The sequence below is a fragment of the Pseudophryne corroboree genome, chromosome 11, assembly GCF_028390025.1.
Source record: "Pseudophryne corroboree isolate aPseCor3 chromosome 11, aPseCor3.hap2, whole genome shotgun sequence".
Lineage (NCBI taxonomy): Eukaryota > Metazoa > Chordata > Amphibia > Anura > Myobatrachidae > Pseudophryne > Pseudophryne corroboree.
Window position 1 is genome coordinate 32,430,850 of NC_086454.1, and position 27,912 is coordinate 32,458,761.

The 27,912-nt window shown below is 50.0% G+C and overlaps 1 protein-coding gene across 4 annotated transcripts in view; it reads right to left on the minus strand.

Moving 5' to 3' along the window:
- AMPD3 (adenosine monophosphate deaminase 3) overlaps nt 1-27,120 on the minus strand; it is an 84,261-nt gene extending 57,141 nt beyond the window's left edge. The window contains exons 1-3 of one of the 4 annotated variants that reach the window (XM_063946442.1): nt 27,066-27,120; nt 26,702-26,848; nt 5,045-5,270 (exon numbers count right to left, since the gene is read on the minus strand). In XM_063946442.1, coding sequence (XP_063802512.1) covers nt 5,045-5,265 — 221 coding nt within the window. In that variant the 5' untranslated portion in view covers nt 5,266-5,270; nt 26,702-26,848; nt 27,066-27,120. Of the gene's footprint in view, nt 1-5,044; nt 5,271-21,334; nt 22,176-26,701; nt 27,007-27,047 lie in introns of those variants that run through there. The other 3 variants (XM_063946441.1, XM_063946440.1, XM_063946439.1) reach the window with 3 other exon arrangements.
- Nucleotides 27,121-27,912: the final 792 nt, after the last annotated feature.

A 27,912-nucleotide genomic window follows, 5' to 3' on the forward strand; every position in this document is an offset into this window, starting at 1 on the left:
CACTAACTGTGGCTCCCTGCTTCCCCCTCCTATTTCTCCCTGAGTAACCCGCTCGGGGGGCGGAGTTTCACGGAATTACGCGGTTGCGTCGTTATGTCACGACGCAACCCCGTCACTCCGCGAAACTTCCCCCTCACCCTCCCCGAGCAGAGTACAGAGGGGGATCCAAGTTAGGAAGAGGGAAAGGCCGGCGCGAGGAGCGACTGGTGAGGCGAGCCGAAGAGCGGTAATCGCCTCTGTAAGTATTCTCTCTCTCAATGTGTGAAATGGGGACTTTTGCCTGCCGTAGTGTGGGGATTTAATGTATCAAGGGCATTGCGGTGTGTGGCATAATATGGTGCAGGGGGCATTACTGTGTGGGGCTTAATATGGTAGAATTTTTTTTCCCTGTGGTGGTCATGATCTGTTGGAGCAGGGTCAAAAACTGGATTGTGAGGTAGTCTTTTCAGACGAGGCCATGCCCATTTATACGAGGACACACCCATTTATATGAGGCCATGCCCCCGTGCCGGGTGCGCGCGCACGGTTTTTATTTAATCTAGGTGTGTGTGTGTGTGTGTGTGTGTGTGTGTGTGTGTGTGGGGCACATTTTTTTATGTCATGGGGGGGGGGGGGCGCATTTTTTAATCTCACACTGGGAGCCAAATTGGCTAGAAACAGCCCTGGCAAGGATATTAAGTATGCCTCCAAAACAACCTGAGGCAAGAATGTATCTATTTACTCCTCACATGTAGCCATTGTGTTAATATTAGAGGATTAATATAACAAAAATGTAGTTCATCCTAACACATCATATAACAGATGTATAATGGTTCCCTGGGATTGCAAAATGGAGAGGATCTAAATTGACTGTTTGATATATTGAATATAACAGAAAGGAAGAAGAAGATGATATGGCACTCCTATCATTGGTGCAGTGGGGTGGCTGCTGTTTACTGTGTGACATGCATTTATACAGTAAATGAGCGTGCCCCGTCTGCATCTAAGGGTTGGAAACAGGTAGAATGCTTCTGCTTTTGAAAAGATCACCCTGATGTATCAGCGCAGGCGGTCCTCTGAGTTCTCATTAACAATGAGAGAGCATTGACAAGGAATAGAGATTTAGTATACATAGTAACATAGTATCAAAGGTTGAAAAAAGACAATTGTCCATCGAGTTCAACCTATTTGTGGTCTCCTATGCACGATTATTTTGTATACAATTTTGACACGTATCGTCCTTACCGTAAAAAAGCCTTTACGCCGTATTGTGCGGAATCTCCTCTCCTCTAACCTGAGCAAGTGTCCACGAGTTCTCTGTGTTGATCTAACCAAAAACAGGTCCTGCGCAAGATCTGTATATTGTCCCCTTATATATTTGTAAATGTTGATCTTGTCCCCTCTTAATCTCCTCTTTTCCAGTGTAAACATGCCTAGACTTGCCAGCCTTTCCTCGTATTCCAGCGTCTCCATACCCTTAATTAGTTTGGTTTGGTCGCCCGCCTCTGAACCTTTTCTAGCTCCAGGATATCCTTTTTGTAGTAAGGTGCCCAGAACTGTACACAGTATTCAAGGTGTGGCCTCACAAGTGATTTATATAATGGGAGTATAATACTCTCGTCCCTAGCATCAATTCCCCGTATTATGCATGCTAATATCTTATTAACCTTCTTTGCTGCAGTCCTACTTTGGGTACTACTGCTTCGTTTGCTATCTATGAGGACACCTAAGTCCTTTTCCAGTACAGAATCCCCTAATTTTACCCCATTTAGTAGGTAGGTGTTATTTTTGTTCTTGTTACCACAGTGCATTACCTTACACTTGTCTGTATTGATACGCATTCTCCATTTCGCTACCCAAGCTTCTAATTTAACTAAGTCGTTCTGAAGCGACTCAGCATCCCCCTCCGCATTTATAACTTTACACAATTTGGTATCATCTGCAAAAATTGACACCATGCTCTCTAGACCTTCTGTTAGGTCGTTAATGAAAATATTGAACAATAGCGGTCCTAATACTGAGCCTTTGCTGCACACCACTTAGCAAGTGCATATTGTGCTTCCTAGCCCTGTTTCTTGTTGCTTGTAGATAAGTCTCATGTGTGGTACAGTGTTGAATGCTTTGGCAAAATCTAAAAAGATTACATCCACCTCTTTACCCTGATCTAGGTTTGCGCTTACTGTTTCATAAAAGCCAAGTAAGTTGGTTTTACAGGATCTGTCCTTCATAAACCCATGTGGATTCCTTTTAATGACCTTATTCACTTCAAGGAACTTCTGAATACTATCTTTTAGAATACCTTCCAATACTTTCCCCACTATAGATGTAAGACTAACTGGTCTATAATTACCTGGTTCAGCTTTACTTCCCTTTTTGAATATAGGCACTACTTCCGCTGTACGCCAGTCTTTGGGAACCATACCTGATATTACTGAATCCTTAAAGATCAAAAATAGCGGTTTTGCAAGTTCAGAGTGAAGCTCCATTAGAACCCTTGGGTGAATACCATCGGGACCTGGTGACTTATTAATCTTTAAATCTTATAGTGTCAACAAGATGAATTAAGAGCACCGGTCCCCTCACGGATGTAAGCTGCTTCCTTGCATGTGTTGAACCATTGATACAAGGTGAACGTTACCTTCCTTTCGCCTATAGTGCCTGGAAGAAAGTAGCTAGGTGACAGTGCTGGGACCCTAATGGTAGTAACGGTCCTGATGCCAAAAGGTATTGCAGGATCCGTTACCCACCATGCGGACCCGCTGGCTGTCACCCGAAAAGAATGAAGTACCTGAGAATGAATGTGGATGTCAGGGTGTGTGACTCTTGAGTATACTGTGCTGGGTGTGCGGCGCCCCATCAATCGTGTGAGCGGGCACCCGCCTCGGACAGCTGTTTCGCTTTCTGGCTTCCTTAGTCAGACATAATAGGAGTCTTACTTGATTTAATGATAATAATGCAGAAAGTGTTGTTTCCATCTTAGAGTTGGATAAACAGGCTGAGGACTCAAATTGTGCTACTTTATATTTGCACTTACTAGGTGGTCTATGTTATCATGGTGGGAGCGGGTCACATTACACTGTTAATAAGTATTAGAGTTAGTTGGTGGATGGCAGGAAGGGATGTGCGGGGGCACACCACACTGTCAGTGAGTATTAGAGTTAGTTGGTCTATGGCCGGAAGCGGGGTCACATCACACTGTTAGTATTAGAATTAGTTTGTGAATGGTGGGGGGTTCTGGGTGACGTCACACTGTTAGTGAGTATTAGAGTTAGTTGGTGGATGGCAGGAAGGGATGTGCGGGGGCACATCACACTGTTAGTGAGGATTAGAGTTAGTTGGTGGATGGCATGAATTAGTTTGTGAATGGTGGGGAAAGTGCTGGGTGACATCACACTGTTAGAATTAGTTAGTTGGTGGATGACAGGAAGGGATATGCAGGGTCACCTCACACTATTAGTGAGGATTACAGTTAGTTGGTGGATGGCATGAATTAGTTGGTGAATGGTTGGGGGTGCTGGGTGACATCACACTGTTAGTGAGTATTAGAGTTAGTTGGTCTATGGCAGGAAGCGGGGTCACATCACACTGTTAGTATTATAATTGGTTGGTAAATGGTGGGGGAAGTGCTGGGTTGTTAGTATTAGAGTTAGTTGGTGGATGGCAGGAAGGGATATGCAGGGTGACGTCACACTGTTAGTATTAGAGTTAGTTGGTCTACGGAAGGAAGGGGGTTTGTGGGGTCACATCACACTATTAGTGATTTCTACTCAGCATGCATACGCTTCATAGCTGGAATGATAGTGGATTATTGAAATAAATTGTATAAGGAGGTAGTAGGTTTGGCACATCATCCTGGGGCAGATTTGCTTGGTACTGTACATTCCTCGCCTTATAATGTTGCACTATAAAGTCTGGGGCATTACTACAAACTAATGTATTTTTACGCCATTAACGTTTGTGAGCTGCACGGTGATGGCCTGCTCTGCAGATAGTAACAGCCAGCGGTGCAGGTCTTCTCCCAGCTCCTCAGTAGCGCCAGTATGAACCTGTACCACTCAGGAGCTCAGTTTGCAGAATGTGATGAATGTAACCACCCTTCCTAATCTCCCACACAGCGGCCACCAAATACATTGTTCAGGCTTAGAACTCGAAGTGTGCACACAGCTCCTCCGGCAAATGATTTCTTGCATCAGACCCCATTCCAAGTCTATAGGAGACCATAAAGCTGCAATAATTACATAGCATTCCAGGGGACTTTTGGAATTAGAAGTGAATAAGAAGCTAACTTCAGCCTTGTCATTAACCGTAGGTAAGCTTCCTTCAAACCACATGTTATTTGAAACACGTCATAGGGAACACTGATCCCTATAGCATCCACTCCGGCCTCCAACATCTGAACACTCATAACAAAAATACCGGGATCCCAGCAGCAAAATGTTCTATTCCCACTCTATGGGTGTCGTGGACCCACGAGTGGGAATAGACCATGTGGGTCGGCTTTCCGACTGCCGGCATTTTTAGTGTTCAGGATCCCGGCGTCGGCATGCTGACTGTTCGGTGATCCCGAGCGCCGGTAACATAACTGCATCCCCTTTAAACTGGGGCGCTAATGAATTCCACAGGTTCTGTGGCTGATTAAAACCAGGTGAAGTGCAGACTTGAAGTCAGCCAGCCCCAGAACCTGTGTAATCCATGAGTGTCCTGGTTGAAAGAGATAGTATGGTAAGCCTATGTAAACAGATCCTTGCTAGAATCAGAGATAGGACCAGGGACCCACTAGATGAGTGGGAACTCTGCAGCCCAGGTAAGTAGGACTTTGTATGTTGTTTCCCAACATGGAACCTAATTACACATTGTTACATGCAGACCTTGGGGTAAATTTACTAAGATAGGAGTTCTATTTAAGATGGGATGTTGCCAATAGCAACCAATCAGATTCCAGGTATTATCTTCTAGAAGGTGCTAGATAAATGAGAAGTAGAATCTGATTGGTTGCTATGGGCAACATCCCATCTTAAATAGATCTCCCATCTTAGTAAATTTACCCCCTTGTATGAACACAAACCTTTTCACGGTTTCAGCAGACTTCTGTTCCGCAATGTCTTTCTCTAGCTCCCTTTCCTTGGCCTCTTTCTGACCAATAGGACAATCCTCCGGGACGGTGTACAGGGAGAAGGCATCTTTATTGTCCTCTTCTCGTAGAACTTTGGCAAAGACTTTTTCAGCCAGAAGACGGACATGTTCATCCACCTCTGAAATACTGAGGCGAGGAAAGGTGCGTGGCATCTCTCCTACACAAAAGGTAAGAAACACGTAGTATTAAGGCACAATTTCCATCCTCTTTTCAGGATCACAGACAATGGGAAGTTTGTACAAGGCACGTTCCTATTGTGTATTACTGAATCATGAACAGGGATAATTACACACCTTGTACAGATACCAGAAGAGTCTCCTATTGTCCTGTCTCCAGCACACATGGAGATATTTTGCATACTTCTGGATGAAGTCATTGTTGCTACTAATGTTTTGTAAATTCGTATTTTTTTCCATGCAAATGACATTTATGCATATTTTATGTAAATGCTGGACTGACACACAAATATTGGAAACATTCTAAGGCAGCCTATTTTACTCCTGGTCTGTACCCCCAAAATATTATTTCACTTACAGTATATTTCCTGACCGTCCAAATTAGCATTAACAATAGGGTATTAATCCCTTCCCACTATAGAACCTCCCCCTCTCCATGAGTACCGTCCACCCCACCACGTCCTCTGTCTTGTACAAGCTATTGTTGCCTCTGGTAATCTTTGTTAGCTTTTGATAAACCGACGACTCTTACAGTTGGCGTTGAAGTGATGTTTCCTGGCTCATCGTATGTTCAGGTAACCTCAAATAGGTAAAATGCTTCACACAGAGAAACTGACTTGTTTACCTTATTTAGACCTTGGCTAGCAATCAGTGGGGGTGAGGAAAGGAAATCATATCACGCAGATGCCAAGAGAACTGAAATATGTATCTTTGGCCATGTTAAATGTAGTTTTATGTTTGCCAAGATTTATAGATTAGGGTATATTACAATGTTTCTTCTTTATTTCCTAATATTCATTGATGTTGCCTCTAGTAAATCCACTGGTGGGTTAAGTGACCCATAGTATCCTTATTTTATTTTCAAAAAGGCTCACATTGATTGATAATTATTTTTCTCCGTCTCCAGCTTACCCTATTTGACATGTGGGGTCTTGTTTGCCGGACACAAAATTGTCCATAAAATGTATTCCTATTTTTATCAAAGTTCAACATCAGAAGATCTTTTGGGTAAGGTTCCTGGCACGGTTAAAAAAGTCTTCCCACTAGGATGTGACACTACAAGAGGATCCAGGACAACCTATGTCTATCAGTTAAGACCTACTTCCCACTAGGATGTGACACCACAAGGGGATCCAGGACAACCTATGTCTACCATCATCTAAGACCCATTTCCAACTTGGATGTGAAACTACAAGAGGATCGAGGACAACCCATGTCTGTGATCAGCAGAGACCCACTTCCCACTGGGATGTGACACTACAAGGGATTCCGGGACAATCTAACTCTATCATTAGCTGAGACCCACTTCTCACTTTGATGTGACACTACAAGGGAATCCGGGACAACCTAAGTCTATCATCAGCTGAGATCAACTTTCCACTGGGTTGTGAAACTACAAGGTGGATCCAGGACAACCTATGTCTACCAACAGCAGATACCAGCTTCCCACTAGGATATGACTCTACAAGAGGTTCCAGGACAACCTGTGCCTATCATCAGCAGAAACCTGCTTCCTGCTGGAATATGACTCTACAAGGGATCCAGGCCAACCTAATATATGTCTATTGTCAGCAAAAATCCATTTCTAGGCTCCACAACTAATAACTCTATCTTTGGATATTGAATAGAAAGAATAAAGTCCAGCTGCCTGTGAGGGAGGCAATCAGGAGACCACCTGTCGGGATCCTGGTGGTCACAATGCCGACACTGGAATCCTAATAGGTGGTAAAATGCCACCGCCGGAATTCCGGCGAGCCAGGCTATTCTTCATCTATGGGTGTCCATGACACCCATGAGAATAAAACCTGTGGCGAGCGCAGAGAGCCACCATGCCCGCAAGAGGCTTTCAAGTGCTCGCCCCACTGCCGGCATACTGTCGGTATCTTGACAGCCAGCATCCCAGCCGCCGGTAATTAGTATGTATTCTGCCTGTGGTGCAGTCCTATTATTTGGTGATAACAGAACCCAGAGGTTTATAATAGTAACTAGGTGCTTAATCGCGCCCTACGGGCGCTCTTCACACCGTCGTAGGGGGCTACGCCCCCTTCTTTGTGTGGTTGAATATATGATTATATGGAGTATTACCTGCATTCCTACTGTTGTTAGAGGTAAAATATTGCGCAATGTAAGGGCAGCGGATGGTGATGGGGGCGTTGCCTCTTGCTACGGCGTGAACAGCGGCTGCAAGGCCCGATGTAGAGAATGTAGCAGGTGTGTGGGGGAGAGTGTCTGTAGATGCTGCAGGTGGAGGGGCGAATGGGGAAGGGAGTTGGGAGGTGCTGCGGGTGGGGTTGGGCGGGGGAGAGGGGTCCGGAGGTGCTATGGGTGGGGGAAGGGTGGGGGGTCGTGGGTGGGGAAGGGACAGTTGCGGGGGTTGCTGCGGTGTGGGGGAGGGTGTCTGTAGATAGTACGGGTGGAGGGGGTTTGATGCAGGGAGGGGGTGTGCGGATGGGTGAGGGGGCTGCGGGTGGTGGAGGGGCAGGTGCGGGGGTGCGTGGATGCTGCAGGTGGGGTTGGGAGGTGCCATGTGGGGGGTGGGGGGGAGAAGCATGGGTGGTGCAGGTGGGAGAGGGGCAGGTGCGGTGGGGTGGGGGACGGGGTCCGAGGGCGGTAGGGGAGGGGCAGTTGTGGGTGTTCCGAGGGTGGGGGGCACGGGTGGGGAAGGGAGGGGTGCGGGGTTTGCTGCTGTGTGGCGGAGGGTGTCTGTAGATGCTACGGGTGGAAGGGGGTTGATGGGGGTGGCACAGATGGGTGAGGGGGTTGGGAGGTGCTGGCGAGGGGGGAAGGCTGCGAATGGGAGAGTGGATTTTTGGGCGGTGTGAATAGTGGAGGAGAGGGGGGTGGTGGGAGAGGGGCAGGTGCAGGGCTGTTGGGGATGGAGTAAGGGTTCCGAAGGTGCTGAGGGTGGAGAAGGGGTTGATTGCTGAGGTGCGGTGGATGGTGGAGGGGTCCGGAGGTGCTGCGGGTGGAGAAGGGGCTGATTGCGGGGGTGTGGTGGATGGTGGAGGGGGTCCGGAGGTGCTGCGGGTGGTGGAGGGGCAGGTGTGGGGGTGCGTGTAGGGGAGGTGGGGTGCTGCAGGTGGGGTAGGGGGTTGGGAGGTGCCGTGTGGGGGGGGGGGGGGGGAAGCATGGGTGGTGCGGGTGGAAGAGGGGCAGTTGCGGTGGTTTGGCAGATGGGGGAGGGACTCTGGAAGTGCCGCGGGTGGTGGAGGAGCAGGTGTGGGGGTGCGTGGATGACACGGGTGGGGGAGGGGGGGTGCTGCAGATGGGGTAGGGGGTTGGGAGGTGCAGTGTCGTGGGGGGGGGGAGAAGCACGGGTGGAAGAGCGGCAGGCGCGGTGGTGTGGCGGATGGGGAGGGGGTCTGGAAGTGCCGTTGGTGGTGGAGGCGCAGTTGTGGGGGTGCGTGGATGCCACGGGTGGGGGAGGGGGGTGCTGCTGGTGGGGGAGGGTTTGGGAGGTGCCGTGTGGGGTGGGAGAAGTATGGGTGGTGCGGGTAAGAGAGGCAGGTGGGGTGGTTTGGCAGATGGGGGCGGGGGTCTGGAAGTGCTGCGGGTGGTGGAGGAGCAGTTGTGGGGGTAGCAGTGGGTGGGGGACGGGTTCCTATACACACAGCATGATACTGGTCTGTACAGCAGACCTGTCTGCACTCCTGTCTGCACTCACCACTTGTGGCTGGGCCCCGGCATTCCCATGGCCACTTCCTCACACAGCTGCAGTATGCTGGACACCGCCGACAACTCCTCCTCCGCTCCTCGGTGTCGTTATCCACAGAAGGCCCTGAGAGAGTCACCTCCTCACACAGCAGCACGTTTGGGTCGGCAGGCGCAGCCTCTTCCGCTCCCCGGCGCCTCCATCAGGTGGACAGTGGACCGGCATCCCCTGAGGCCGTCCCTTCCCCACACAGCTGCAGCGTGCTCTGGTCCCCCGCCGGAGCCTCCTCCAATCCCAGTCCAGTAAAAGTTAGTGAAGCGGGAGCGTGGCAGGCGCCCATAGGCAGCTGCCTAATGCTGGGGCCGGGCCTCACACTGAGCAGTCCCCCAGGCAGCATGGCGCCTGGAGAGCTGCTGGGAGGGGAGCAACTTTATGTGGAGCTGGGGGCAGGAGTGGCGTGAGGCCGGGCGCCTGCACACAGACAGGTGCGGGTGACGGGGATGTGGGAGGGGGTTGCGGCGTTGTGCTGACGGCGTGTGGCGGTAGAGTGTGGGCCGGGTGTATGAGAGCGGTTGTGGGGCGGGCGGCAGCGGTCTGTGCGGCCGTGGTGCGTGCGGCGTGTTGCCGTTACTGTGTGTCAGCGTCTGCAAGGTGATGCAGACATGGGGCGGCAGGGAGGGGATGCAGAGACGCGGGGCGGCAGGGAGGGGACGCAGAGACGCAGGACGGGGACGCAGAGACACAGGGCGGGGACCCAGAGACTCGGGGCGGCAGGGCGGGGACACAGAGACGCAGGGCGGGGACGCAGAGACGCAGGGCGGGGACGCAGAGACGCAGGGCGGGGACGCAGAGACGCAAAAAGGGGACGCAGAGACGCAAAAAGGGGACGCAGAGACGCAAAAAGGGGACGCAGAGACGCAAAAAGGGGACGCAGAGACACAAGGAGGGGACGCAGAGACACAAGGAGGGGATGCAGAGACACAAGGAGGGGACGCAGAGAAGCAGAGCGGCAGGGAGGGGACGCAGAGCGGCAGGGAGAGGACGCAGAGCGGCAGGGAGAGGACGCAGAGCGGCAGGGAGAGGACGCAGAGCGGCAGGGAGAGGACGCAGAGCGGCAGGGAGAGGACGCAGAGCGGCAGGGAGAGGACGCAGAGCGGCAGGGAGAGGACGCAGAGCGGCAGGGAGAGGACGCAGAGCGGCAGGGAGAGGACGCAGAGCGGCAGGGAGGGGACGCAGGGCGGCAGGGAGGGGACGCAGGGCGGCAGGGAGGGGACGCAGGGCGGCAGGGAGGGGACGCAGGGCGGCAGGGAGGGGACGCAGAGAGGCGGGACGCAGGGAGGGGATGCAGAGAAGCGGGAGGCAGAGATGCGGGCGGTAGGGAGGGGATGCAGAGAGGCTGGGTGGCAGGGAGGGGACGCAGAGACGCGGGGCAGTGAGGGGATGCAGAGACGCGGGGCGGTAGTGAGGGGATGCAGAGACGCGGGGCGGTAGGGAGGGGACGCAGAGATGCGGTGCTGCAGGGAGGAGATGCAGAGAGGTGGGGAGGCAGGGAGGGGATGCAGAGAGGCAGGGAGGGGATAGAGAGACGCGGGTCAGCAGGGAGGGGACGCCTTTTGGGTCAGCAGGGAGGGGACGCAGAGAGGCAGGGAGGGGACGCAAAGAGGCTGGGCGGCAGAGAGGGGGGACGCAGAGACGCGGTGCTGCCTATGTACTCTCTCTCACTTGTGAGGTTGGGGCAGCGTCCACAGTACCAGGTGTGCTGTCCCGCATCTCAGGCTTGTGCAGCCGGCAGGCCAGTCCCTGTGGTGTGCAGTCCGGGTCTCTGGGGATGGTGGGAGGCAGCGTTGTCTTAGGTGTGCGGAGGAGGCGGGTGTCTGTACGCGGTGCAGGGAGGCCTATGAAGCCGCCATACACATTAGGAGGGACGGGTGGCGCAGGAGACGGACGGGGAGGCAGCAGTCAGGCGCGGGTGATGCTGCGCCGTAACTGGCGGGACAGTGGGTCCCAGGCGCGGCTGCAGTGCGAGAGCTGGGGGTGTGCGGAGGGCGGGAGGGGTGGTGCGGCCTGCGGCTGTCTGGTCGGCTGTGGTGCGGCCCGGCCACCGTGTCCGTGCTGCGGATGGGTGTGAGAGTCTGGGAGATGGTGGGATTGTGCGGCGGGTGGGATCGGTGCTGTGGGGTTAGCGGGTGTGTGTGCTGATCCGTTATGCGTCGGGTCTGGGCCGTCAGTGGCTGCATGTGGGAGCTGGTGGAGGGGGGTTTGGGGGGGGGGGTGCTGCGGGTGGCATTGGGGTGTAGGTGGCCATGGTTACCTGGTACTGTGGTAGGTCCGTCCCCTGGTTGCTTGTGGCTGGGGATGGTGGGGGGGATTGTGTGGCTGCTGCTCCCGTTCTGCTAGTGGTGTGCTGGGACAGGGCAGGAGCTGCTAACTCCACCCAGCCCTGTGACTCCACCCAGCCCTGTGACTCCACCCAGCCCTGTGACTCCACCCAGCCCTGTGACTCCACCCAGCGTTAGAACTGCAGGCACAGAGTCACAAGGCAAATATACAGGAGATAGATAGATAGAGAGAGATATACATACATATACATACATACACACATACACACATACACACATACATACATACATACATATATAATAGGAGATACACACACACACACTATGGGGGCAGTTTGGCACAGTGGGGCATTGTATACCTGGCCCTGGTGGGGGGGGGCAATGTATATCTGGCACAGTGTCGGCATTGTATATCTGGCACAGTGTCGGCATTGTATAGCTGGCACAGTGTCGGCATTGTATAGCTGGCACAGTGTCGGCATTGTATAGCTGGCACAGGGGGCCAATGTATATCTGGCACAGTGTGGGTATTGTATATCTGGGCCTGTGGGGGCAATGTCTATCTGCCACTGTGGGGGCAATTGTACAGCTGGCACTGTGGGGGCAATTGTACAGCTGGCACTGTGGGGGCAATTGTACAGCTGGCACTGTGGGGGCAATTGTACAGCTGGCACTGTGGGGGCAATTGTACAGCTGGCACTGTGGGGGCAATTGTACAGCTGGCACTGTGGGGGCAATTGTACAGCTGGCACTGTGGGGGCAATTGTATAGCTGGCACTGTGGGGGGCAGTGTATAGCTGGCACTGTGGGGGCATTGCATGCAGGAGGTGGTGCTGGGGTTGTGGGGAGGGGGGTTTAGGTGGTGTGCGGCTCGACGGCGGGTCCCGCGGCTGCATGCTGAAGGATAGTGCTGGGGTTGTGGGGAGGGGAGGATGTGTGCTGTGCGGCTCGTCTGTTCAGCTGACGTCGGGTCCCGGCCAGCTTGTCCTGGAGCGGATGGCGGGTCCCGGGCAGCGTGTTATGGAGCGGACGGCGGGCCCCGGCCAACGTGTTGTGGAGCGGCTGCATGCAAGAGGTGGGGTGCTAGGGTTGTGGGGGATCGGTGGTGTGCGGCTCGTCCGTGGTGCGGACGGCGGGTCCCGGCCAGCCTGTGTGTGCCGCGGCTGCATGCAGGAGGTGGTGCTGGAGTTGTGGGGAGGGGGGGGGGGGGGGGGAAATAGCTAGTGTGGGGTGAGGGTGTCTTGTGTGTGTGTGTGTGTGTGTGTGTGTGTGTGTGTGTGTGTGTGTGTGTGTGTGTGTGTGTGTGTGTGTGTGTGTGTGTGTGTGTGTGTGTGTGTGTTCGTCCGTTGTGCGGACGTCGTCTCTGGGGCTGCTGGCTGCCTCTGGGGACTGGGGAAAGGGGGGTGCGGGTGTCATTGGGGTGTAGGTGGCTGTTTTGGGGGGTAAACCTAGGGAGGGGTGCATGGTTACCAGGCACTGTGCTGCGTCCGGCCACTGGTGGGTTGTCTGTGGAGATGGTATCCGGATTCTGTGGCTGCAGTGCTGCTCCCGTTAGTGATGTGCTGAAACTCCCCCCAGGCCTGTGACTCCACCCAGCGTTAGAGGGCCAGGCACAGACAAGGCAAATATATAGGAGATAATAAAAAGTTTTATTATGTATCATTGCTGTATGACCATATCATGTAGCCCACCAAGAACCTTTGCAATCTGGTGGACAACTATGCAATAGATAGCACCTATCCTTGTGTATCTATGCCTATTTCCCTATAGATTGTAAGCTTGCGAGCAGGGCCTTCCTACCTCTATGACTGATTGTTATTACCCAGTTTTGTTCTATCATTGTTATTTCCAATTGTAAAGCGCAACGGAATTTGCTGCGCTATATAAGAAACGTAATAAATAATAATAAAAAGTAAACCGCGTTGAATATTTTATAGCGGCTCAGTGTTAAAACAATGAGCAATACAATAAAAACAAGCGCTCTAATTTTTGTGTGGCACCTGTAAAAAAAGAATATTGACACCGCAAACAGCGCTTTATCAAAGAATTATGCACCCACTGCTGCAGTGTGTACCGACAAGACACCTGACATAAGTCACGTGAGAGTATTCGGTTGCAAATCTTATGTGCATATTGCAAAAGAAAGAAGGAACAAGTTGGACTAAAATCACAAGACTGTATTTTTGTTGGATATGGTCTTGAGTGCGAAGGGATATAGGGGTATATTCAATTGCGGTCGAATTGCCGAAATTGTCGAAAAAACGAGTCATTTTCGACACAAAAAACCTGTGGAATTTGATTCGACAATTCAATACAGTACTTTTCGATAAAAAAACTGCCGTTTCATTTTCGACTTTTTTCAATTCAACATTTTTTCAATTCGACATGTCTGCAATGTTAAAATGCAGATTTTCAACAAAAGTATATTCAATTGAAGAATGTCGATTCGACAACAGTGCTTTTCGACAGTCATTTAGTCAATTTCATTCCGCCTCATTTTTCTGTCGTGATCTAATATTTTTTTTTAAAAACATGTATTTTTTGGTGCTTTTTTGATTGCTAATAGCATATCTATTTAGATTTGAAGGGATTATCTACTTGGTTTGTCTATTTATGAGCCACAAGTGTTATTTAATAGATTTTTTTAAAATAATATTTTTTATTTTTTTTACTGACTACAATAATATGGAGTGCATGTTTTTCAGTTGAAAGGGGTGTGAAATGGTTAAAAATCCTGAAAAAAAAATTGTGTGGGGTCCCCCCCCTCCTAAGCATAACCAGCCTCGTGCTCTTTGAGCCGGTCCTGGTTGTAAAAATACGAGGGGGGGGGGGGGGGAATTGACAGGGGTTCCCCCCCATATTTTAACGACCAGCACCGGGCTCTGCGCCTGGTCCAAAAAATACGGGGGACAAAAGACGTAGGGGTCCCCCATATTTTTAAACACCAGCACCAGGCTCCACTAGTCAGAGAGATAATGCCACAGCCGGGGGACACTTTTATATTGGTCCCTGCGGCCCTGGCATTAAATCACCAACTAGTCACCTATCCTGGAGGAGTGGGAACCACTCCAGCCACCCAAGGGCCAGGGGTGAAGCCCGAGGCTGTCCCCCCCCCCATCCAAGGGCGGTGGATGGGGGGCTGATGGCCTTTTGTGACAAAAAAAATAAAAAAAAATTGTAGCAGAACCACAAGTCCCAGCAAGCCTCCCCCGCAAGCTGGTACTTGGAGAACCACAAGTACCAGCATGCAGGGGAAAAGCGGGCCCGTTGGTACCTGTAGTTCTACTACAAAAAAAGTACCCCCAAAAAAATACAACGCACACACAGTGATAGTACAACTTTATTACATACATGCACACCTACATACACACATACTTACCTATGTTGACACGAAGAGTTGGTCCTCTTCTCCAGTAGAATTCAGGGGTACCTGTAAATAAAATTATACTCACAACAATCCAGTGTAGATCTGTCCTATTCTGTTTGTAATCCACGTACTTGGCAAAATAAAAAAACGAAAAACACGAACCACGCACTGAAAGGGGTCCCATGTTTACACATGGGACCCCTTTCCCCGACTGGCAGGACCCCCCCCCCCGTGACTGCTGTCAAAGAGGGTCCCTTCAGGCAATCAGGGAGCGCCACGTCATGGCACTCTCCTGATTGGCTGTGCGCGCCTGAACTGACAGTCAGGCGGCGCACTCGAGATACAATGTAGCGCATAGGCGCTCCATTGTATCCAATGGTGGGAACTTTGCGGTCAGCGGTAGACCGCGAGGTTATGTGGGGGTCACTCTTGTGGTCTACCGCTGACCGCAAAAGTTCGCACCATTGGATACAATGGAGCGCCTATGCGCTACATTGTATCTCGAGTGCGCCACGTGACTGACAGTTCAGGCGCGCACAGTGGAGTTTGTATATTCTCACCCTGCTTGTATGGGTTCCCTCTGTGTACTCCAGTTTCCTACCATAATCCAAAAATATACTGGAAGGTAATTTGGCTCCCGACAAAAATTAATCCCAGCGTGAATTAGATGGGCCAAGCGGTTCTTTTCTGCAGTCACATTCTATGTTTCTAGGAAACTTGATGACTATACTACTACTGTATATCATGATACCCACTGAAGAACTTACATCACAAGCATGTAATATTTTTCATGAAAATATGGACTGAAATCTAATGATTAATGATGTTTTGTTATTTATTACAGGAAGTTTTGAGACAATTTGAGATATTTAGAAATTGTAACAAGAGATATGTCTAAGGGTTGACATGTATGTAAATGATTAAATGCTACAAGCTGTCTCTTAATTCATTGTTATTGTGTATGACTCATCAGTCACAATAACATGACATGCCTGTATTATTTGTGCATGACTCATCAGCCATAATAACATTACACATCCTTTTTTTGCCTGGTTCCAACAAATAACCCTGTGGTTTTTTTACCCAATCAACTTATGCGTATGTGCCTAGCATGCACACTTTTAACATTGTCCTAATGGACAGTGGGGAGCAGGGGCGGATCCAGAAGAAAATGATAGGGGGGGCACCATGGAAGGGGAAGTACATTTGCGTGCGGCTTCGGTGCATGCGAGGTGGCGCTTCTTATACAATGCCCACAGTTGTAGCGCTCATTATGCAATGTCCACTGTACTGGTAGTGCCCCTTATATAGACCCCATAGTAGTGGTGCCCCTTATGCAATGCCCGTATTGCCCCCAGTAGTAATGTTGCCTGTAGTAATGCCCGCAGTCATTTAGTGAGTGTGGCCAATTAAAATGAGACGTGATACACAGACATATGCCCCCAATAGTGCAGTGCCAAATCCACAATTGCCCCCACAGTGCCAGATCCCAAAAATGCCCCCACAGTCACAGATCCCAAAAATGCCCCCACAGTCACAGATCCCAAAAATGCCCCCACAGTGCCAGGTATACAAATGCCCCCACAGTGCCAGGTAAACAATTGCCCCCACAGTGCCAGGTATACAATTGCCCCCACAGTGCCAGGTATACAATTGCCCCCACAGTGCCAGGTATACAATTGCCCCCACAGTGCCAGGTATACAATTGCCCCCACAGTGCCAGGTATACAATTGCCCCCACAGTGCCAGGTATACTATACAAATGCCCCTACAGCCGTTCTGCAGCTGGTTACCGCTGCTGCTGCTTCTCTGCCCGGCTCTGAGGGTGTCAGGAGGAGAGCGCGGCTATGTCTGGCGGCGCGTAGGACTTCAAACTAGCCATCAGAGCTCGCAGACCGGCGGCTCCTGATTGGCTGCCGGTCCGCGAGCTCTGATTGGCTCACGAACCGGCGGCTGGTTTGAAGTCCGCAACACGCCGCCAGATAGCCACGCTCTCCTCCTGACAGCTGAAACACGCTGCCGCTGGACTGAGCGGCAGCGTGTCTCAGTGACACAAACAGGGGGGAAACGGATGGGGCCACAAATGACAGGGGGGGCACGGGGCCGAGTGCCCCCCCCCACCCTGGATCCGCCACTGGTGGGGAGTGGTCACTCCTCTGTGCCTAACACCACCTGGAGTGATAATCGCTGCCTGGGTGCCGGCACATCTAGGGTGGGTGGAGAGTTCCCTTCAAAACTTATTTCCAGGATTCTGCTAGGGGCATCTTTTCACCTACTCAAGCCGACATTGAAATCCAGAGAAAATCATATAGGATCCCCAGCCAGTAGACTCGTGCTCACCGAATGGCAGCTCTTTGGGGCTCCCTTGAACCACTTACCTGGCTGTGTTGGTCAGCCCTTTCTGCATTTTTAGGTATATGGCTGCAGTGAAAGGCATTGCATTTACACAGGAGGGGTGCTTGGGGACCCAGCAGCCTACAGAGTGCTCTGGATCCCCCTGGCCTCCAGGAAACAAGTGCAACTTAACTTTAAATACACATGAAATTTTTTAAAGTATTTTTTTTTGTGCCTGGCGCCCTGCACCAGGCTTTCATATTAATGCACCGCAACTCAGCTGCAGTACCTCGTAGCAATTGATGTATTAATACTTTTTATTTAACCATTTATACATTTGTCCTTTGCTTTATTATGTGCTCAGTATTGGGCTTTACTAACATAGCCCTGCAGCCTGGAACTGCTGGGGCACTCACCTGGTGCAGTTAGGTTTAACAGCCCAGATTGCTGCAGCCACTCAACTCAGTCCTGGCAGCAGCAGTCAGCTGCCGTTCTGTAGCGCGGGGCCACCGGGAGTCAATCTCCCAATACCTAGCAGCTTTTGACAGCGCACCTGGGGTTAACATGCTGCATTGCCGCAGCCACTAGATGTGACCCAGGGCTGCAGCACACAACAGAACAGTGGTGGGCATTCAGAGTTGATTGCTAGCTGCATGCTGTGCAGCGATGAAGCAAAAAAAAAACGGCACTTCTGCGCATGCGGCGCAATGCACACGTGCGTCGTACTATTGCAACGAACTATGTAGTTTCACACAGGGTCTAGCGAAGCATTTCAGTCGCACTGGTGGCCGCAGAGTGATTGACATGAAGTGGGCGTTTCTGGGTGTCAACTGACCGTTTTCAGGGAGTGTTCGAAAAAACGCAGGCGTGCCAGGAAAAACGCAGGCGTGGCTGGGCGAACGCATGGCGTGTTTGTGACGTCAAAACAGGAACTGAGTAGTCTGAAGTGATCGCAAGCGCTGAGTAGGTTTTGAGCTACTCTGAAACTGCACAAAAAACAGCTTTGTAGCCGCTCTGTGATCCTTTCGTTCGCACTTCTGCTAAGCTAAAATACACTCCCAGTGGGAGGCGGCATAGCGTTTGCACGGCTGCTAAAAACTGCTAGCGAGCGATCAACTCGGAATGACCACCAGTATACATTAATTTATTAAACAAATGTGAAAAATAGTGCCCAACGTTGACAGGTCTATTTAAATATGGCGCTGCGGTACAAGGGGTAACCACTTCATTACCAGGACTGGGACCCACTTGCAGACTGTTACACCCGATTGGACGATTTAACTTTACTTGGAACATTTCTGATATATTTTGCAGATTAATTACCTCATCAAGTGAAAATTCTTCTTCAATGCCCCTAACCAGACTCACTGAGAGCTAATAAACTAGTATACCATGGAATGGAGCGACTATACTATATTCCACGGCACGCAGGTATCTATATATGGTCTTCTGTACCCAAATTATTTTTTTTAAAAATTGCACTTTATGGGGCCTATTCAGCAGTGTATTTTGCCCTGGTATACATGCGGAAACTAAAGTTAAAGCATCAGATTTATTTATCATTTTGGGTACACAGGAGATATCACGGACATCACAGGACTGAAGTGGTACGCATCCCCATACACTAAGTCAGAGGTCCTCAAACTCGGTCCTCGGGGGCCCACACAGTGCATGTTTTGCAGAATCGCAAGTGAAATAATTAGCTCCACCTGTGGACCTTTTAAAATGTGTCAGTGAGTAATTAATACACCTGTGCACCTGCTGGGTTACCTGCAAAACATGCACTGTGTGGGGTCCTGAGGACTGAGGTTGAGAACCTCTGCACTTAGGGGGTCATTCCGAGTTGTTCGCTCGCAAGCGGATTTTAGCAGATTTGCTCATGCTAATCCGCCGCCTACTGGGAGTGAATCTTAGCATCTTAAAATTGCGAACGATGTATTTGCAATATTGCGATTACACACCTCGTAGCAGTTTCTGAGTAGCTCCAGACTTACTCGGCATCTGCGATCATTTCACTGCTTGTCGTTCCTGGTTTGACGTCACAAACACACCCAGCGTTCGCCCAGACACTCCTCCGTTTCTCCAGCCACTCCTGCGTTTTTCCCGGAAACGGTAGCGTTTTTTCCCACACGCCCATAAAACGGGCTGTTTCCGCCCAGTAACACCCATTTCCTGTCAATCACATTACGATCTCCAGAACGATGAAAAAGCCGTGAGTAAAATTCCTAACTGCATAGCAAATTTACTTGGCGCAGTCGCAGTGCGAACATTGCGCATGCGCATTAAGCGGAAAATCGCTGCGATGCGAAGATTTTTACCGAGCGAACAACTCGGAATGACCCCCTAAGTGTTCATTCTAGCACCCTGCCCCTTTCAAATCCTGTGCAGTTCCTCATTCCTACCTGGGGTGTCACTCTCTGCTGTAGTGCTTCACCGCACACTCTGATCTGTTACTCAGTGCTGTAATACAGACCTGTGTGTAGTGAGAATCACCAGGGCAGAGAGTGACACCCCAGGCAGGAAAGAGGAACTGCACAGGATTTGAAAGGTGCAGGGTGCTAGAATGAACACTACACTAATATCCATGATCTTTCTTATGGGAAGAAATAACAGGTTGCGCAGAGGGATCCTTTCCTATCTCTCCACCTTATCCGGCCCATGCTGTGTGCAGGTGTGGACTAACACTGCCCAGCAATTAAAATTTTCACCACTACTAATTTAGTGGTGAAAGTCTGCATTTAGGGATCACGGAAGAGCTGCTTTTTAGAAGAAGCTGCCCCCCCATTAGACCAACAGTGAATAGTAGAAGTGCATGTGCCGCAACAACTCATAACGAGTCAGGTAATTTGCTTGTGGCTACCACATCGGGCAGATGTACTAAGCCCTGGAGAGAGATAAAATACCAACCAAATGAGCTCTTAACTGTCATTTTTATAACACAGCCTGTAACATGGCAGTTAGGAGCTGATTGGCTGTTACTTTGTCCCTCCCCACTTTATACATCTGCCCTTTAATGATAAATTCTTAATTTGCACCTAGCTCACATATTTTTGTACATTTGCATGCATTTTGTGCATAATATACTTTGGACTGCGTAGGTTTGTACATAAAAGAATGTCAAAGTATTATTGCAATTTTCAGTGTTCCTCTTTGGCTGTTCCAAATGTTGGCAATATGCTTATATATCGTCCAGCCTGAACATCTATAGCTAAGGATATGTTAATATGCAAATACCATGGATGCAACCATTTTGTGGGCAACAATATATGAATGGAGCCTACTAATTAGATTGCAAGCTCTTCAGAGCCTCTTTTTGTGGTAAAGCCCTGTGTACACTTAGTGGCGCTCTGTAAGTAAATCTCACCCAGTGATGTCACAAGTGCCCAGGGGTGAGCTATGTAGATGTACCATACTTGCCAACTTGGTTGGCTTAGCAGGGGGCATGTCGTGGGTGCGTCTGATGGGTGTGATGGCGCGATTGTATCATTGGCTGCTCAGGGTGGCTACTGGCGCGAGGACGTAAGCACTGAAAGACTTGCCCACTCTTCCGGGCGGCCGGGAGCACCAGACATTTTTGTGCTGTTCTGCTATTAATTTGTCATACAGGAAGTGTTTGTTACACAGGAAGTTTTTGCTATACAGGAAGTGCTGCTGCAGTATGACTTGTAGATAATAAAGTTACACTTCTGCAGTTCTTCAGAGTGCTGTGAAGATTTGTATGCAGACCCCTTTACATGCTCCATTCTCAGCCCACAACATGACAGCCTCCACTGTGCATAAATATACATTGCTTTGTGTATACACCAGGCCTGTTTTAAGAGTCGGGCCTTGTTATTCTGGGCCCTGGCAGCGTCATATAAAATAATGCAGATTGCTTTGAGAGCTCTGGGGAATGTGACAACAGTGGAGAGTAGACAGCCTTTCCCAGCTTCCAATATACAAACCAGCCTGAAGATGATAGTGATGTTGGCAACGGTCCACAAACACTGACACGCAAACCGCAGAGCTGTACTGAACAACAAGCTGCTCTGTATTAGCATTACAATCCAAGTATATTATATATTATACACTGTAACTTGCTATTGATACTGAAATTATAATACTAGCAGCATTCAGTTAGCCAACAGCCTACAGGAAAGTGTTAAAGTGTCAAAACATCATTCTCCGGAAGCGAATGAGGAACAGCTTCTTGTATATCGTTTCGTTCCTGAAATAACTACTATCCATGTAGACAATACAAACTGACAAATGCAACAGTACCGAGACATATACAGTAGAATCATACATATAAAACAGACATATGATACAACTACCATCTATATAGATATGTGTGTAGTCAGTCTGTGAACTTACCTAGTGATCCAGGGGCAGCCATCAGCAAGGCCACTGACCATAGATGACACAAAACAGTCCTATTTCAAGTACCAAGATCCCAATGACAAGCAAGGTTCAATATCAGGTGAGCCAAATCCTGTATCAGGTAACTCCTATTGAGACCAGTCTTCTGGTAGGTGAAGGTGGCCCTGTGACAGGTAAGTCCTACTCTACAGTCGGTGAAAACAGTCCCATGAGAGCTAAGTCCTGTGATAAGTACTGCGTTACAATAGGTGAGGATGGTCCTGTGATAGGTAAGTACTGCGTTACAATAGGTGAGGATGGTTCTTTGGTAGGTAAGTACTGCTAAAGCATATGAACACAGTCCTGTGGAAGGTTGGTACTGGTCTACAGTTGATGACTCCTGTTATTGGTAGGAAGGAACTGCTGTGCAAAAAGTGCGATCGGCTGGAGATAGGTATTACTTCTATAGCAGGTGAGGCCAGTACTGTTGGAGGTAAGTATTCCTTTGGACAGCAGGTAAGGCTAGTTTTGTTTGAGGTAGGTGTTCCTTCTACAGCAGGTAAGGATAGTCCTGTTGGAGATAGGTATTCCTTCTACGGCAGGTAAGGCTAGTTCTGTTTGAGGTAGGTGTTCCCTCTACAGCAGGTAAGGCCAGTCCTGTTGGAGAAAGGAAGTGCTGTACACAGGTTAGGACAGTCCTGTTTGAGGTAGGTATGAGGAGTGAGGACAGGTCTATGGGGGTTCAATCTCTGGGAAGCCTGGCTGATGTGCTGCTTCCTCTGTCTCCTCTCGCACTGAAGTTCTGGAGTCACTGCAGGGATGTGTTACTGAGACACACTACAGGTCATACTGAGAACTGTGAAGACTACTAGCAGCGAGGCACCGAGGAGACAATATTAATGACTGAAGACAGATGAGCATCTCTCGTGTCTCAGGAAGTATTTTTAGAGAAGATTACAAGCAGTATGAACCTTCCTCCAGTCACTCTTCAGTGCAGTGTTTTATAAGTCCCCACACGTCAGTGGGAAGGTAGAGGCACTGGATTAGCATAATTGTCACTTTGGATCATAGCGACATTGTCCAGATAACTCCTTCCTGAGTCAGAGGATGAGCATCCTTCATAAAGTGAGAAGAGAAGACTGAGCACCGCAGAGAGAATGCGCGCAGGAGAGAGGAGCGAGGCGTGAGATGCCAGGGGTGGGCGCAAGAGGGGGAGTGTGCAAAGGAGAGTGCAAGTCGCCGATTCACAGGTGGGGTATAGCATAGAGGGCCTCATGCATGTTTGCACGCACATGCAGCTGCGATTGTATAGGTTACGGACTTGCTAATCATCACAAGTGAAGTGGCCGCCCAGAAAAGATTAGAGACGCCCACCGGACCCGTCGCACAGTCCTCAGCAACTGTGCAATAACGGGGAATATCAACTTGAGTGAGTCTATGGTCACGCAGACTGGCCGCGGCACTAGTGGCGCTGGCGCCATGTTTATCTACGTATACGATTGCAGCTGAAGGCAGATACACGCCCTCAAATACATCCACGTCATGCCCACGTCTTCTGTGCTGCTCCCCGTTACCTCCCCCAAATGGTCCCGTCCTGTCAATTACTCTGCGGTAAAAATCTTACTGCGAGCGGCATCACAGAGGTACACTGGCACATGCGCAGTACCATCCCGGCACGGGCGCAGTCTATTGATAATCGCTCAGTTGTGTGAACATCGGCATTGCGAGCAGACACGAATTAGGCCCAGAGTCCACAGGAAGTGCACACAGGTGAGGCACAGGGCAGTGCACACAGGTGAGGCACAGGGCAGTGCACACAGGTGAGGCACAGGGCAGTGCACACAGGTGAGGCACAGGGCAGTGCACACAGGTGAGGCACAGGGCAGTGCACACAGGTGAGGCACAGGGCAGTGCACACAGGTGAGGCACAGGGCAGTGCACACAGTAATGTACACGGGTGAGGCACAGAGCAGTGCACACAGTAATGTACACGGGTGAGGCACAGAGCAGTGCACGCAGTAATGTACACGGGTGAGGCACAGAACAGTGTACACAGGTAAGGCACAGGGCAGTGTACACAGGTAAGGCACAGGGCAGTGTACACAGGTAAGGCACAGGGCAGTGTACACAGGTAAGGCACAGGGCAGTGTACACAGGTAAGGCACAGGGCAGTGTACACAGGTAAGGCACAGGGCAGTGTACACAGGTAAGGCACAGGGCAGTGTACACAGGTAAGGCACAGGGCAGTGTACACAGGTAAGGCACAGGGCAGTGTACACAGGTAAGGCACAGGGCAGTGTACACAGGTAAGGCACAGGGCAGTGTACACAGGTAAGGCACAGGGCAGTGTACACAGTAATGTACACGGGTGAAGCACAGAACAGCGTACACAGTAATGCCACGGGTGAGGCACAGAACAGTGTACACAGTAATGCACACAGGTGAGGCACAGAGCAATGTACACGGGTGAGGCACAGAGCAGTGTACACAGTAATGTACACGGGTGAGGCACAGAGCAGTGTACACAGTAATGTACACGGGTGAGGCACAGAGCAGTGTACACAGTAATGTACACAGGTGAGGCACAGAGCAGTGTAAGTAATATACACAGATGAGGCACAGAGCAATATAATCAGTAATGTACACAGGCGAGGCACATCAGTGTAAGCAGTATTGTATACAGTAATGTAGAAAACAAAAAGGGGGTACTTTTTCTCCCCCAGGTGTCCCCCTGCACACTAAATCGTACTTGCAACAATACTTGAAAAACGATATGATAGTATAAATTCAGAGATATTTGTTGCATGCATTTGCAAATATATAGTAAGCAGCCGAGCCCCTTCACGGCTTCTCTGATTACCAACAGTCCTACAGTGCCTGATAACAGTACCCACTCAGGGCCATGTAATTGTCTATTGTCATCCCTGTGATCTCAAAGTAGTACTACAGGAACCAGCATATCTCTGAAATTTCTACTACCATATAGTTTTTCAAGTATTGTTGCAAGTACTATTTAGTGTGCACGGGGAAACCCCCCTTTCTGATTGCTGTGACCCCTCTCTTTCATGCACCCGATAAGTGCTGTCAGAGTGACTGAGCAGCTTTCACTGTGTATACAGTAATGTACACAAGTGAGGCACAGAGCAGTGTGCACAGTAATGTACAGAGATGAGGCACCAAATAGTGTACACAGGTGAGGCACAGAGCAATGCATGCAGTAATGTACACAGGTGAGGCACAGAGCAGTGTGTATAGTAATGTACGCAGGTGAGGCACAGAGCAGTGTGCGCAGTAATGTACACAGATGAGGCACCAAACAGTGTACACAGGTGAGGCACAGAGCAATGCATGCAGTAATGTACACAGGTGACGAGGCACAGAGCAGTGTGCGCAGTAATGTACAAAGATGATGCACAGAGCAGTGTACACAGGTGAGGCACAGAGCAATGTACATAGTAATGTACACAGGTAAGGCACAGAGCAGTGTACACAGGTGAGGCACAGAGCAGTGTGCACAGTAATGTACACAGGTGAGGCACAGAGCAGTGTGCACAGTAATGTACACAGGTGAGGCACAGAGCAGTGTACACAGGTGAGGCACAGAGCAATGTACATAGTAATGTACACAGGTAAGGCACAGAGCAGTGTGCACAGTAATGTACACAGGTGAGGCACAGAGCAGTGTGCACAGTAATGTACACAGGTGAGGCACAGAGCAGTGTGCATAGTAATGTACACAGGTGAGGCACAGAGCAGTGTACACAGGTGAGGCACAGAGCAGTGTGCACAGTAATGTACACAGGTGAGGCACAGAGCAGTGTGCACAGTAATGTACACAGGTGAGGCACAGAGCAGTGTGCATAGTAATGTACACAGGTGAGGCACAGAGCAGTGTGCATAGTAATGTACACAGGTGAGGCACAGAGCAGTGTGCATAGTAATGTACACAGGTGAGGCACAGAGCAGTGTGCATAGTAATGTACACAGGTGAGGCACAGAGCAGTGTGCATAGTAATGTACACAGGTGAGGCACAGAGCAGTGTGCATAGTAATGTACACAGGTGAGGCACAGAGCAGTGTGCATAGTAATGTACACAGGTGAGGCACAGAGCAGTGTGCATAGTAATGTACACAGGTGAGGCACAGAGCAGTGTACACAGTAATGTACACAGGTGAGGCACAGAGCAGTGTACACAGTAATGTACACAGGTGAGGCACAGAGCAGTGTACACAGTAATGTACACAGGTGAGGCACAGAGCAGTGTGCATAGTAATGTACACAGGTGAGGCACAGAGCAGTGTGCATAGTAATGTACACAGGTGAGGCAGAGAGCAGTGTACACAGTAATGTACACAAGTGAGGCAGAGAGCAGTGTACACAGGTGAGGCACAGAGCAGTGTGCACAGTAATGTACACAGGTGAGGCACAGAGCAGTGTACACAGTAATGTACACAGGTGAGGCACAGAGCAGTGTACACAGGTGAGGCACAGAGCAGTGTGCACAGTAATGTACACAGATGAGGCGCAGAGCAGTGTCATGCTTGCCTACCTGACCCTCTCCATGAGGGAGAAAATGCTCTGTTCCTGGACTTTCCTGGTAACGTATGATTGCCATCACCTGTGGTGAAACACCTTTCTTATCAATTACCTACCTCACCACAGGTGATGGCAATCATACGTTACCAGGAAAGTCCAGGAACAGAGCATTTTCTCCCTCATGGAGACGGTCAGGTAGGCAAGTATGAGCAGTGTACACAGTAATGCACAAAGCAGTGTACACAGGTGAGGCAGAGAGCAATGCACACAGTAATGTACACAGGGGAGGCACAGAGTAGTGTACACAGTAATGTACACAGGGGAGGCACAGAGTAGTGTACACAGTAATGTACACAGGGGAGGCACAGAGTAGTGTACACAGTAATGTACACAGGGGAGGCACAGAGTAGTGTACACTAATGTACACAGGGGAGGCACAGAGTAGTGTACACAGTAATGTACACAGGGGAGGCACAGAGCAGTGTACACAGTGATAGTCACTTATACAGGTGAGGCACTGAGTGTGTACACAGTAAGTAATATACAGATGTGAGGCACGGAGTAGGTACACAGTGATAGTCGCATATAAAGGTGAGGCACTGAGCAGTTTACACCGTGATAGTCACTTATACAGGTGCAGTAAGTGAGCACACAGCAGGCTTATAGTAGCAGTGTACCAGTTCATACAGATAAATTGTGATGGAACGTGTGATATTTTCTGCATCATGTGTGCGTGTGCCTGACCTTGAGTCGGCTGAAGCAGCAATGTCACTTGCAGGGATCACGCCCTTCTGCATATAATAATAACTGCACAGTGTACGCAGATACACAGATAATACACATACCTTCAGGTGCTCTGCGCTCTGTCCTCTAGGCTTGCGGGACTGATGCTGCAGGAGGAGAAACCTGTGTCTGAGGATCCAGTTACCTGCAGCACTTCTGGCTGGTTACAGGAGGAAACTTCTCTCTGAGCTCAGATTGCAGTCCCTCTGCTGGAAGAGACATTTCTCGTCATTCATGCACAGCCTTAGCAAACACTCCGCACACCCAGAGCCAAATAAGGCGGCTGTGCCTAGACCTGCAGCACGTGGGATAGCATGTCATTAATGGAGACCGAGGAACAATACACACACACACCTATCAGCCATAACAGTACAACCACTGACGGGTGGAGTGAATACCATTGATTACCTCGTTACAATGACATACCTCCCAGCATGACCTCTCCAGGAGGGACACAATGCTCTGCTCCTGGACTTTTCTCTTAATATATGATTGCCATCACCTGTGCTAAAACACCTTTCCTATCCATTAGCCTGTTCAGGTGCCGGCAATCATACATCAAGAGGAAACTCCAGGAGCAGAGCATTGTGTCCCTTCTGGAGAGGGTCATGTTGGGAGGTATGCAATGGCACCTTGGATAGATAAGCCTAGGTATACATCACAACGGTGTGTATATCAGCAGACGGCACGGCCAATGTACCGATATCTTATGCAATATGGACAATATACACTTTGTGCGATATGGACGCTATATCGTTCCGATTCGTGACGGAACTAGGGAGGTCATTCCGAGTCGTTCGCTCGGTAAATTTCTTCGCATCGCAATGTCCGCACTGCGACTGCGCCAAGTAAATTTGCTAAGAAGTTTGGTATTTTACTCACGGCTTTTTCATCGCTCAGGCGCTCGTAGTGTGATTGACAGGAAGTGGGTGTTTCTGGGCGGAAACAGGCCGTTTTATGGGCGTGTGGGAAAAAACGCTACAGTTTCTGGGAAAAACGCGGGAGTGGCTGGAGAAACGGGGGAGTGTCTGGGCGAACGCTGGGTGTGTTTGTGACGTCAAACCAGGAACGACAAGCACTGAACTGATCGCAGATGCCGAGTAAGTCTCGAGCTACTCAGAAACTGCACAGAGATGTCTTATCGCAATATTGCGAATCTTTCGTTCGCAATTTTAAGAAGCTAAGATCCACTCCCAGTAGGCGGCAGCTTAGCGTGTGCAATGCTGCTAAAATCGCCTTGCGAGCGAACAACTCGGAATGAGGGCCTATATAT